Source organism: Mercurialis annua, linkage group LG5, assembly GCF_937616625.2.
Source record: "Mercurialis annua linkage group LG5, ddMerAnnu1.2, whole genome shotgun sequence".
NCBI classification, from domain to species: domain Eukaryota; kingdom Viridiplantae; phylum Streptophyta; class Magnoliopsida; order Malpighiales; family Euphorbiaceae; genus Mercurialis; species Mercurialis annua.
Window position 1 is genome coordinate 52,015,706 of NC_065574.1, and position 12,784 is coordinate 52,028,489.

Here is a 12,784-nt window from a genome sequence, read left to right on the forward strand (position 1 = left end):
TAAATATCTAACGTTCATGAATTTCAATTTACGATTGCAGTTGACATAAATGAAAATATTAATATTCTTTTGAAATCTTGATATTTTTTCTGCATGCGGTTTGCAAATTGTATAAATTTTTAATACCTTTTTATCTTATAAAATATAATATAATTATTAATATTAAGATAATTATTAGCATTAGAAAATAAACTATTTATAATACTATATTAAAATGATTGATTAAAGTATTAATTAAAATAGACTACTTTAAATATTTAATACTTATTATTTTAATTATTTAACATCCTAATTAAAATAAACTATTTCTAAACTAATTTAATTATTATTTGATATTTTTTATAAATAAATTAAACTATTCCTAAATCACTGCTATTTCAGTACTATTTTATACTTAGATATAATTTATAATGGAGAAAAAAATCACCCACGTGCTGCAATTTGAACTTAAACTAAAGTAATGTAATTTAATTAATTATGTACGTATCACATAAACAAATACAAGTCTATATATCCCATAAATGATAATGCTGCTCCTTCCATTATCTTGCATGAGAAGATGGTAACAGTGACATAGGTCCAATTTTCTTTTCGAGTCGGGATGCCACTTAATGACGTGTCAAATGGCATAATTATATCAAATAATCCAATATAAATTACATCATTCTAATTAATGGTCTTTTAAATTAAATTCGAACTCCAATAAATGTGTATATTTAAATTATTGGATTATTTAATACTGCTATGCCACGTGATATATTATTAGTTGATGGTATATAAGTTCATGCTGTATGATTTATGTTAGGAATTTATTTTCCTTACTTTTCAAAACACTATAGTCCCCTATAAGAAGGGGGGTGATTAAGAAAATACACTTGTTCAGCTAACAAACTGCTCGGAACTGCTCGGAACTAGGATAGGATAGCCTTCGATTATTTCTACTCGTATGCTGTTGTTGTTAAAACATTTGTATTGATTGATGTATTGATGCATAGATGTGAAGTGCAAGCTTCAGAAAGTGTTCTTAATTCATTCAATTGGTGTCACATATTGTAGTCATTGGTGTCGGGTAGGTAACCGTTTGGTGTGCCTAATATTGTACAGTGCAGCAAGCAATAGACATAAGATCAGTAGAAAATGAGGGCTTAGAATATCAGAAAGAGTAAATGAGGGCTTAGAATATCAGCAAGCAATAGACATAAGATCAGTGAAGATGATCTAAATTGCTGATAGCGTTGTTTGCATCTCACAGAATGAGAATCTCGATGGTCTTTCACCGTCTGATAAAATCGAAAGCTTCCATGGGCGGCTGCTTCACATTATATCCTAGCCACTTCCATCAAGTTCTCCATGAGACAGAAGGTGTGCCATATATTGCTGCAAAATAAATATAACTGAAGAGAAATCCAGAAGCAAATCTGTTATTAGGTAAAGTCAAGTGGCAAACAAGTATGCCAAAACCAGAATTCTTGGCAACTACATGAAAAATGACACATTTTGCCTATTATTACTTAGATCCTAGCAGTTTGAGAATAACCCGTTTAAACATTAGAAAATTTGCATGATCCTCCTATTGAAATTCAGCCATAAAATTTGTCAACTAAAGTCATTTAGCACTTTTAAGTATTAAATGAGCAGGAACACCTGTGAGAAATAGGGTACCTGGAATAGAATGATAATGCTAAAAGAGGTGCTAGAGAAATGGTGATTGAAGGAACAAAGTGAAAACAACACCTTAAAAAATAAATCTGATTCCCCAGCATTGCAATTTATAAATTTCTTTCATCAAGTTGAGTGCAATCTATGTTACACGAAAATTACTCAAATCCGATATTTCGGCATTTAATTTTCGTTGTCATTTATTCCAATACTTATAAAGAAATTCGCCATTTCTCATTTTGGTGTTTCTCGTTTCGATGTTTTTGCTTCCAGTTACTCACCATACACAATGCATTTGAGCTCGCACCATTAACTACGTATTTCCTTATGCTCTACACTACATCATTACCATTTTCTTTACATTCTAAAATTTTTCATTCGATAAACTAGCAAGCAGAGTGTAGTTCCACGGGTTGACAGAACTTTCAAACACACAATAACAAAGATGTTTGGTTTCCTAGTTGCGTTAACGGAACTTACAGCATGATAAGCATAAGGCGATTTTCCTTGACGTTCAAAATGCTTAGCCATAATACAGTACTCAATTGGACTCCACTCTTCCGATTCGAAGCAATTTCCCAGCGCAGCTTTGTATAACTAAACAAAAATACAATAAAATCACACCTACAGTACAATTACTTAAATTATCAAACAAACCAAATCAAACAGCAGTTATTACAGACCTTAGTAGTGTCCGTTAAAAGTTCAGTTCCAGCAGGGTATGATCAGGGGCGGAACTACCCATAGGCTCGGTAGGCTCGAGCCAGGGCTGCCATCGAAAATGACAATGACCGGGACCGGAGCATGTTGAAGCCGGAGGAAGCTTGAAAGTTTTCAGCCATGGCTGAAAATAAATAGTAGGCAGGCAGTTGCCTGTTAAGGAAGAAGACACTTTATGCGTCTTGTTTGTTTAGGTTTAATAAAAGGACCAAATGGTCCTTTTCTTTTTGAAGCTTAATGAATGTCAAACGACTTGCCGTTTTGGCCTTCATTAAACTTAAAAGAGGAAAGGTTTTGCTATTTAAATGAAGGCCTAATATCTTAAAAAACCCCGACCTTTTAGCCCCTTTTCAATAATACCCTGACGTTGCAAATTTGTCAATTTTACCCTATTTTGCATTTTTGTGTTTCAATTGTACCCTGAAAAATTAAATTAACGTCTTTTGCGTTTGAAAATTTGTTTAAAACATTCTACATGTCTCGCTTATATTAATTGTATATTTTTAAAATTTATTTAAATTTAGTTAAATTAATTAAGAATTTAAATTAGTGTTAATTTGATTATGGTTTTTAGTTAGTTTTTAAAAATAAAGGACTTATTTGTACTTTTTTGAATAAAAAAGAATTTAATTTCATGTTTAGACTTAATTAATTGAATGATTTCATCATTTAAGTAAAAAAATTAACAAAAATTAAAATATTGGGGTACAATTGAAAACGGAAAATTCAAAAGTGGGTAAAATTGACAAATTTTCAACGTCGGGGTAGAATTGAAAAAAAGTTTAAAGATGAGGGGTTTTTGAGTGATTAGGCCTTAAATGAAACATCTTGAATAAAGCAATTGTTCCGTTCCTTCTTGCCAAAAAGTAACAGATGAGAATTAATAATTCTTATTAAATCCATTTTAATTCTTTATTAATTCCTTAATTAATTTCACCAATCTATCAATTTTCTATGTATTTTCTGAACTTTTCATCTAATTCTTAAAATCTAATTTGTGGAATTTCAAACCTAATTTCAAAATTTTCCAACTTAATTTTTCTAATTCCAATTTTTTCTCCAAAATCAAACAATTTCCAATTTTGAGTAAGTATTTTCCTTTTCAGATTTTATTTATATAATTAATTTTATTTATATATTTATAATATTATAAAATAATTATATTAATTTGCTTTTTTAGGTTTTTGAACTTGATTTACTCATAGAAAATCGAAAAAACGGATAAACTACAACAAGTAAATATTTTTAGCTATTGTCATTATATTTTATTTTGTTGATAAGTGATTGATGAATTTTGTTATTTGGATATTTTGTGGAAAAAAAAAACTTGATGAAAACTAATTAAAATAATTTAATTTAGATTATGGATAAATTTATTATTAGAACACCAAAAAATGTTAATTCTTGTGATAGAGAAGATAATTTAGATATAAATTAGGGAGAAAAAAGAGTACGTGTTGAGTTTGAATTTATTAATATAATTGCGGATACGGCAAAGCGGATTTCGATTGATTAATATGAACTCAATATTATTGAGACGTGCATATGAGATTAAAGGTTCTTTTCAACCAAAGTACTATATATTTTCTCAAAAACTAAAATTGGGAATCAAAATAAAAGTTCTCAGAATGCTTGGTTTAAGGATTATGCGTGGTTGGAATATAGTATATCAAAAGATGCGAGATTTTTCTTTTGGTGTTATTTGTTCAAACCATCAAAGCCTAAGTTTCAAGCCGGTCGAGAAGTATTCACAAAAACATGATTTAATAATCGTAAGAGTAATAGGGTTAGTTTTGGAGATCATGCTGGAAATATTGATAATGACCACAATTATGCAGTGAGAAAATATCAAGCATACAAAAACCACCGACAAACTATAGAGCACATATTTACTAGTATAAGAATCTCTTATAATAGTTACTAGTATTTTTTTTTTACTAATATAGGCTTTATATAATGTATGTTGTTTAGCCCGGGCTGAAAACAATTCCTGGTTCCGCCACTGGGTATGATGCATAATATTTGATAAGCCCTTGAAAACCCAGCTCTAGTTCTGTAATAAAAACACAAAACAAAAGACAAAAAGATTAGTACTATGATTAAAAAAATGTAAGAGAATTTATTAAGATCCATTTTAAACTCACGTATTGCTTGTATACGCGTAGGCCATGAGAGCAGAGAAGCAGTAGAACCCAGTGTAAGACACGATTCTGCAGAGCTATTGGATGTTTAGTATTTGGGGATGCTTTTCACCCGAATAAATGGAGTTGAGGGAAAGATTAGTCAGTCAGGCATTTGATCGAACAGCTTGCATGCACAAGGATATACGATTCATCAGCAAATAGTAAGCCAGCACTTAATTACAAGTTGGAAGAGGAATTAATTCGGAATAGTAATTTCACCAGGCTGAGCTCCAACCCTAAATTTACTAATTTTAGGTGAGACACTCTGACCACTTTAACTAACTTACTTGTCCAAAAAGAACTTACGTTATATAATTAGCAAATGAATTAAAAAAGGATTTATTATATACCGTTCCTTTTTATTAAATACCGCCTCTTTTAATTACCTTCTTACCCTTTTAATGAAAATATAATATATTTTTTTCTCAACCTCATTTAAATTCTAATATTGTAATGGTCGATTCTGATTATGATTCCAACCTAGCTATAATGAAAGACGGGTATTAAAATTCCGAAAATTTTATCAAAATATTTTTTCTTGAATTTTTTTAACGGGGACGTCCCCGGTTTATGTCTCCCCCCGAAAACGTCTCCCCAGAAAGGGGAGGGGGAGACGTCCCCTTTAATTGCGTCTCCCCACCGGAATTTTCTCCCCTTTGGGGAGACGCAAACCGGGGACGTCCCCGTTAAAAAAATTAAAAAAACAAATTAAAAAATTAAACGCAAACTTTTGAAATTAAATAAAAGAATATAAACCAAAAATATGACGCAAATTTTTGTTGTTGATTTTTTTTGAAACATAAACAAAAAAATATTTTTGACAATTAAATAAAATTTTGAAATTAAACAGAACGAAAAAAATTAGAAATTAAATGAAAGACATTTTGAAATTAAACAATTTTATTATTGAAAATTAAACAAATTTTTCTGAAATTAAACGAAAAATAATTTTATAATTAAATGAAATAAATTTAAAATAAATTTTTGAAATTAAATAAAATTAAACACGATTTTCGTTATCCGTTTTTCGTATTTAAAAGTGAGTTGAGAGGATTTGAATATGAGTTTTAGAATTAAAAAAGGGCAAAAATGTATGTTTGGAGGCGGTGCATAGTAAAAAGGGGCGGTATGTAATAAAAAGAGGCGGTGTTTAGTAATCCAAATTAAAAAATTAGTAAATGGATCACATCTTAACTGATTAATAAAGAAATGTATAATTTTCATATTTAATCATTTAAATATTTTTCGGTTCTTACTAGACGTCAATGACAACAATAATGATCTCTTGCTTTTGAAATTGTACAAGTTTTATTTATGGAAAAAGATGAAAAATATCCAAATTGGCAATAATATTCTCAAAAATATGGTTGTTTATTTTTTTTTTTTTGGTAAACACACCAAAAAAGGGCTTTATTGCTCAAACTAGCAAAAAGAAGAACAACAAAAGATTGCTGCTAACAGGAGCAGCAGCAACCAACAAGGAACATCACAAAAACATTAAAACAAACAAAGCAACAGCTATAAATAAAGGTCCCAATCAGCTATGTCCCTTTCTTCCATCTTGACAAGAATGGCATTTTTAATGAGCTTTAAAATCTGCAGCTTATCCACTTTGACTTTGTTGAAAATCAGATTGTTCTTGGCAATCCACACATAATACACAGTAGCAGCAAAACTGAGTCTTCTCAACCCAGCAAGCTTAGATTTCCCTCCAGCTTTCCTGCACATCCAACTAATAAGTCTCTGCCAGGTTTTGATGCTGTTAGGAATGCGACAAACTCCTTGAATGCACCTCCAAACCTTTTGCACTTCCATACAATCAAACAGACAATGCTCTAAAGTTTCAGAATCCATATTACAAACTTCACATTTATCATTGTCCACAGTACCCCACCTCTTCAACTTATCTTTAGTATTAAGCCTTTTCCTGAGAGCAAGCCACAAAATCATGTTAAACCTAGGAATGCTTTTCCTACTCCAAACCAATTTAGACCAACTCACTTTAGGATACACAGGACACAAAAAATTCCAGGCAGAGGAGATACTGAAATTTCCTGAGCTATTACAATTCCACTTAACTTTATCTTGCAGATTACCAATATTCATCTCTTTTTTGATAACCTCCCAAGCTCTTAAAGTAGTTTCATCAATTGGATCTGGCAAGCACCACTGATTGTTCCTCCAAACATCTTTAACTTTACAGCTCTTCTTAATTCCAGCATCCTCAATACTAATGTTAGGAAAACTGTCTTGGATGGACTTTCCCTTAATCCAAGGATCAGACCAGAAGTAGAAGTTTTCACCATTCCCTAACTGATAGCAGAACATACTTTTAATATCCTTTCTAATCTTCAGCATACCTCCCCAAATCCAACTTTTATCACAATTTTTAGTAACTCCCCAATAACTAAGCTTATTCAGCTTATTTTGATTCACCTAGCTAGCCCAAATAGAAGGCTTTTCAGTGATTAAATTCCAGACATGCTTCGCCACTGCAGCTTTATTCCATATAGCAATGTCTTTTATGCCCAGGCCACCTTCATCTTTAGCTTTGCAGACTTCACTCCAAGCCACATGGTTAGAGTTCTGATGCTCAGCTTTACCAGACCAAAGGAAATTCCTGCACAATCTATCAATACTACTAGTAACACCTTTAGGGAGAATCATCACTGCTGCCCAAAACACATGCATGCTTCTTAAGACAGATTGAATGAGCTGCAATCTACCTGCATAGGTTAAGAATTTAGAAGTCCAGCAATTAATCCTAGCAGTAATCTTGTCAACCATAGAATCACAATCCACTTTACTCAACCTGGAAGAAATTAAAGGGATGCCCAGATATCTCATAGGCAATTCACCTTCTTTAAAACCCAACATCTCTAAAATCTCAATCTTATTATGATCTCTGATTCCACTAAAGAAAACATGGCTTTTATCAGCATTAATATCAAGGCCAGAAACCTTTTTAAAGCACTTAACTATCTTAAAGAGACAGGAAACAGACTGGAAATCTCCTTTGCAGAAAAGTAACAAGTCATCCGCAAACATGAGATGATTGATCTTTAAATCCTTGCATCCATCATGATACTGAAAAGTCTCATCCAGGTTAACTCTTAAGGCTCTACTGAGGTACTCCATACTCAACACAAACAACATAGGGGACATTGGATCTCCCTGCCTAAGCCCTTTTCCTCCAGGGAAAGCTTCACCTTGGCAGCCCTTCCAAATCACTCTAAAAGAAGAGGATCTTACACAAATCATCATAGTTCTAATGAATCTAGAAGAAAAATCCAAAGCAGTAAGGAATTCTTCTAAAAAATCCCAGGAGAGGGAGTCATAAGCCTTCTTCAAATCAATCTTGAGAGCAATTTTGGCTTTGCCCTTTCTGTGATAATTTCTAAGCACCTCATGAGCCATCATGATATTGTCTGCTATAGATCTAGCAGGAACAAAACCAGATTGGTTAGGAGAAACTAGATACTTCAAAATAGGACCCAATCTGGAAGTTATAACCTTAGTTATTATCTTGTAGACAACATTACAACAAGAAATAGGTCTGAAATCCCCAATCTTCTCAGCATTATGCACTTTAGGAATAACTGCAAGAGCTGTTTCATTAGCTATATTGATAAGCTTGCCAGTATCAAACACATTCCTGGTTGCTTCAATTAAATCCTCTTTAACAATGCTCCAACTATCTTTAAAGAACAGAATAGAGAACCCATCAGGACCAGGGCTTTTATCAGAGTTAATGGAGAAAAGAGCTGCTTTAACTTCTTCTTCTGAAATCTGGCTATCCAATCTAATATTGTCCTCTATAGAAACTTTAACACCACTATCAATAACTTCATGATCAATATGCTCTCTAGGTCTCTGATCACTACCTAAAAGAGTTTTATAGTAACTAGAAAAGGCTTTATGAATACCATCAGTGCTATCAACATACACCCCATTCTCACATAAAATTCTATTAGTACCATTTTGCATATTCCTGTTCTTCATAGAATTAAAGAAGAATTTAGTATTTTGGTCGCCAACAACACTTTTTTAACTTTCAATATTGTTTTAACACTTTATTTTTTTGAAATATTCTCAGCCAGCACGTGATTTATTGCTCACCCAAAATCTTTACTCTTTCTTCCTTCTAGCTGAAATGATCCTCCACCAGTACAGTCACCACCATAATTTAATAGTGCAAACGAAAAATTAAGAACAACCCAATTAAATTGAATTCATATAGAGAAAACTCAAGTGAAAATGAAGAGGAAAAAAAAGTCTATTCTCTGTTCAGAAAACCCAAGTGAACGAGTATTGTTGGCGGCAATTAACTGCGGCGGTCGTGTACAATCGTGAGTCGAGGAGATGACGAGACCATAATTAGGTAGGATGGCACTGATAAGAAATATTGCTTCATCTTCTTCAATTTATCTATACTTTTTTTATTCATCTCTTATTTTCTTATATTGATTGCAGATGCTTCAATCAAAGTGTCAATGATTAAGGGATTTAGTGCAGAGAATGAAAAGAAGTGATAATGCTAGAGAATTGATTAATGATTCTGCAATTTTCTACTACTACTGTTGATTTCTGGTGGAGGACGAAGTGCAAGATGAATAAATGTCTTTCTGTATGATTGGAATTGTAAAGTAAATAGTGTAAAGCCAATGGCTTCATATGTATACACAATTTCCGGCTTTAAACATTTTTCTCATTGTAAAATACTTGTCATTGTTCCATAATTGATTGTGCTGGCATCGTCATTATATCAAATTGTCAATTGTGTCGAATTCTAAAGTTCAGGAAAAATTATTATTTTAAAATTATAAAATATACATAGTCTACTTATTATCTTCTAAAAACAAATACCAAATCTATTCAAAAATGTTTTAAAATTAATTATTTTAAAATTACAAAAATATACACAAAATATATATATATATATATTTATTATTTTTTATAAATTATACATAAAGTATACATAGAATATATTTATGATTTTAAAATTAAAAAGTATACACGAAAGTATACACAAAATATACTTATTATTTTAAAATAAAAAAATATATATAAAACATACACAAAATATATTTATTATTTTAACATTAAAACAAATATACATAAAATATACACAAATATACTAGTAGTTATATGTATTAGTTTTTTATTTTTAATGATTACAGTGATTTTGTATATTTTATGTATACCGTAATTGTATTTTTTGTCAAACCTCTAATTGCATAATTTGTGATTGATTGTGTTATGCTTACAATAATGTTGTATTCTTTATGTATATTTTTCATGCACTTACTGTTTTTTATTTCAAACTGGAATCAATATCAATTATCATCCATTATAACAGAAAAAGGATGAAAAGTATAATTTTACAAATTATCAAATCAAGAGACTATACTTCCACCATGTGGGGAAAGTTGCTTTAAAGAGACGTAAAAAAAGAAGATAGAAGGCATTTTAGGAGAAAAAGTAATCATTAACACGCACAATATACGGATAACAGAGGCATAACAAAAAGACTTGTAGGAACTTGTCAAGGGTAAACATGTAATAATAATATATTTTAGTTCAAAACCTTCAACTGATTTTTTTTAACTTTTATAATTAGTAAAATCATCACTACTCGCACTATTTGGTATAACTTATGTATACTTTATATATATTATGCATAAGCCTTTTACTTTTTAAGTTTATGGTTACAGTGTTCTTCTATACTTTTTGTATAGAATCTGTATACCGACAACAACAATTATTGTGACATTGAATAAATATTTGTTTATTTTCATTTTTAGAATTAGATAATCATTAAATGAGATATACTACTCGTTTAGTCGTAGTATAGCAAATGTATATTTTATGTATTCTTCGTCTATCCTCTATGGATAATTTATTTATACCTTATATATTCTTTATGTATATCTTGTGTATATTTTATATATACCTTATATATATTTTATGTATATAAAATAATTACCTGGAAAACACACAAGTAAAAACTTCATAATAACAAAGAATAATATGCATATTATTCTAAGTGTACTCTATGTATATTTTATATTAATCATGTATATTATTTTTAGTTTTCTAATTTCATGATAATTGCATACTTTCTATATATAATCTATACACCTGTACAAGTATTTAATACAAAAGTATAAATACAATACAACAAGGTAAATGTCTATTTTAGTATACTATTTGTATATTTTTAACATACCGTTGTATAATTTTAGGATAAATTTTTAATACAAAGCAGAGGCAATCCCGTAAAACTAATTAACTACACTTTTTTTATAGCCCACACAACAAAATTGGTGGATATTTAAGTTGAATCTTAATTAATTCCGTGTTTTAGTATAAATATGAAGACGTTATAACAATATAATCATTCTTAAAGGCCATGTGCACGATTAAAAGCATATTTTGTAATATAAATCAGGATTTAAATAGTTTCCTCCTGAGTTTAAAGTTTAATAAAAAATAATTGAAATCTCTATCTTTAAAAAATGCCACCATAAAGAACAAGAACCTGATTACGAATAAAAGCAACCGGAAATGAGGTAGAGGTTTGGATCAAAAGTATGTCATTTGATGTTGATCATTTAAGCTTAATAGCTGCATAAATTTCATGAACAAAATCAGAAACCTCATTTGTATTGATCATCATTTATATTCCACATGTTAAAAATGTCAAATCTGTAATATAGTCAATGCTATTTTCTTCTCCTTCTGTCTTTTTCATTTGTCCTTCTCTAAATCACCACCATTTCTTCCACTCTCACCGTCTCCTTCGCAGGTATCGCCTATAAATTTCTGAAACTGTCACCACCGTCACATTTGGCAACTAGTTCATCTCGATATTTTTAGATGAAAAATCAAAATTATGTGGGAGGAGACTATTGAATTTTGAAGAGGCAATAATGATTGGCTCAAATGTTTACTAACAGAAGAAGAAGAAAATCTAATATGGCAGTTTTTGAATTTAATGTAGGTCAACTTGTTAGCAAAGTGGAAAACCTGTTTAGCAACGATAGGTCCTACGTGTTGTGTGCAAAACTTTTTAGCCAACACGTGTTATTTCAAATTAAAACTTTTGGTTGCAAATAATTAATACATCACGTAATTTTAGGATTATTATCCAAAATGACGTGTTACACCTAATTTCCTCTTTATTCTATGTACAACAATCCATTGCTATTAGTCTACTACAACTAGTTTCAAGCACCATGATAAAATATTTTTTTGGCAGTGTTAGTAATAAAATTCCACTCCATTTATTTTTGGCCTAATATTGTAAACAAATCCTGACCTTTTATCCTCTTTTCAATCCCATCCTGACATTGTAAATCAGTCAATTTTATTTTATTTTGTATTTTTTCATTTCAATTGTACTCTAATGCATAAAATTGACCTTTTTTATTAGGTAAAAATTCTCTAAATTGATCCTTTTTGCATTACATTAACTTTTTATATTAAATTGACCATTTTTGAAAAATTTATTTGAACTTTTGTCAAGTAAATAAAGATCAATTTTATGCTTCAGGGTACAATTGAAATTAAAAAAAATATAAAAAGGAGTAAAATTAACAAATTTTCAACGTCAGGATAATTAAAAAGGGAGTGAGGATAATTGAAAAGGGAGTGAAAGGTTAGGTTTTATAAGAAATTAAGCCTTTATTTTTTTCTCCTAAATTATGCACATTGGAGTTGTTTTTTGGCTTAATGTCTTAAAAAACCCTGACATTTCATCTCCTTTTCAATTCTACACTGACGTTGTAAAACTGTCATTTTACCCTATTTTGTATTTTTTTCATTTCAATTGTACCCTAAAGCATAAAATTGACATTTTTTTATTTGCAAAAATTCTCTAAATTGACCTTTTTTCATTATTATTGAACTTTAATCAAATAAATAAAGGTCAATTTTATGCTTTAAAGTACAATTGAAATGAAAAAAATGCAAACTGAGGTAAAATTAACAATTTTTCAACGTCATGATAGAATTGAAAAGGGGATAAAAGGTCGGAGTTTTTTAGGCATTAAGCCTTGTTTTTTCAGCGACTATCAACCCATTAACTTGCAAGAAACAAATTTTTGCAGCCATGAAGTCAAGAAATTTTTTAGGAACTAAAGAATCTGTAGTGGAATTAAAAACATTTGAATTCAAACGGTAACATCTGAATTTTTTAAATATTTCCTGTCATATTTGGA

At 30.3% G+C, this 12,784-nt stretch overlaps 1 protein-coding gene across 1 annotated transcript; it reads right to left on the bottom strand.

Annotated features, from left to right (window-relative positions):
* Positions 1-1,033: 1,033 nt before the first annotated feature.
* Positions 1,034-4,608, bottom strand: LOC126682040 (uncharacterized; the record flags this gene model as incomplete). The annotated part of the gene is made up of 5 exons (XM_050377597.2): positions 1,034-1,377; positions 2,140-2,256; positions 2,343-2,376; positions 4,384-4,432; positions 4,524-4,608. Coding segments are annotated over 5 exons (336 nt in total), but the record flags the coding sequence as incomplete, so codon positions are not given.
* Between the last annotated feature and the right edge of the window lie 8,176 nt (positions 4,609-12,784).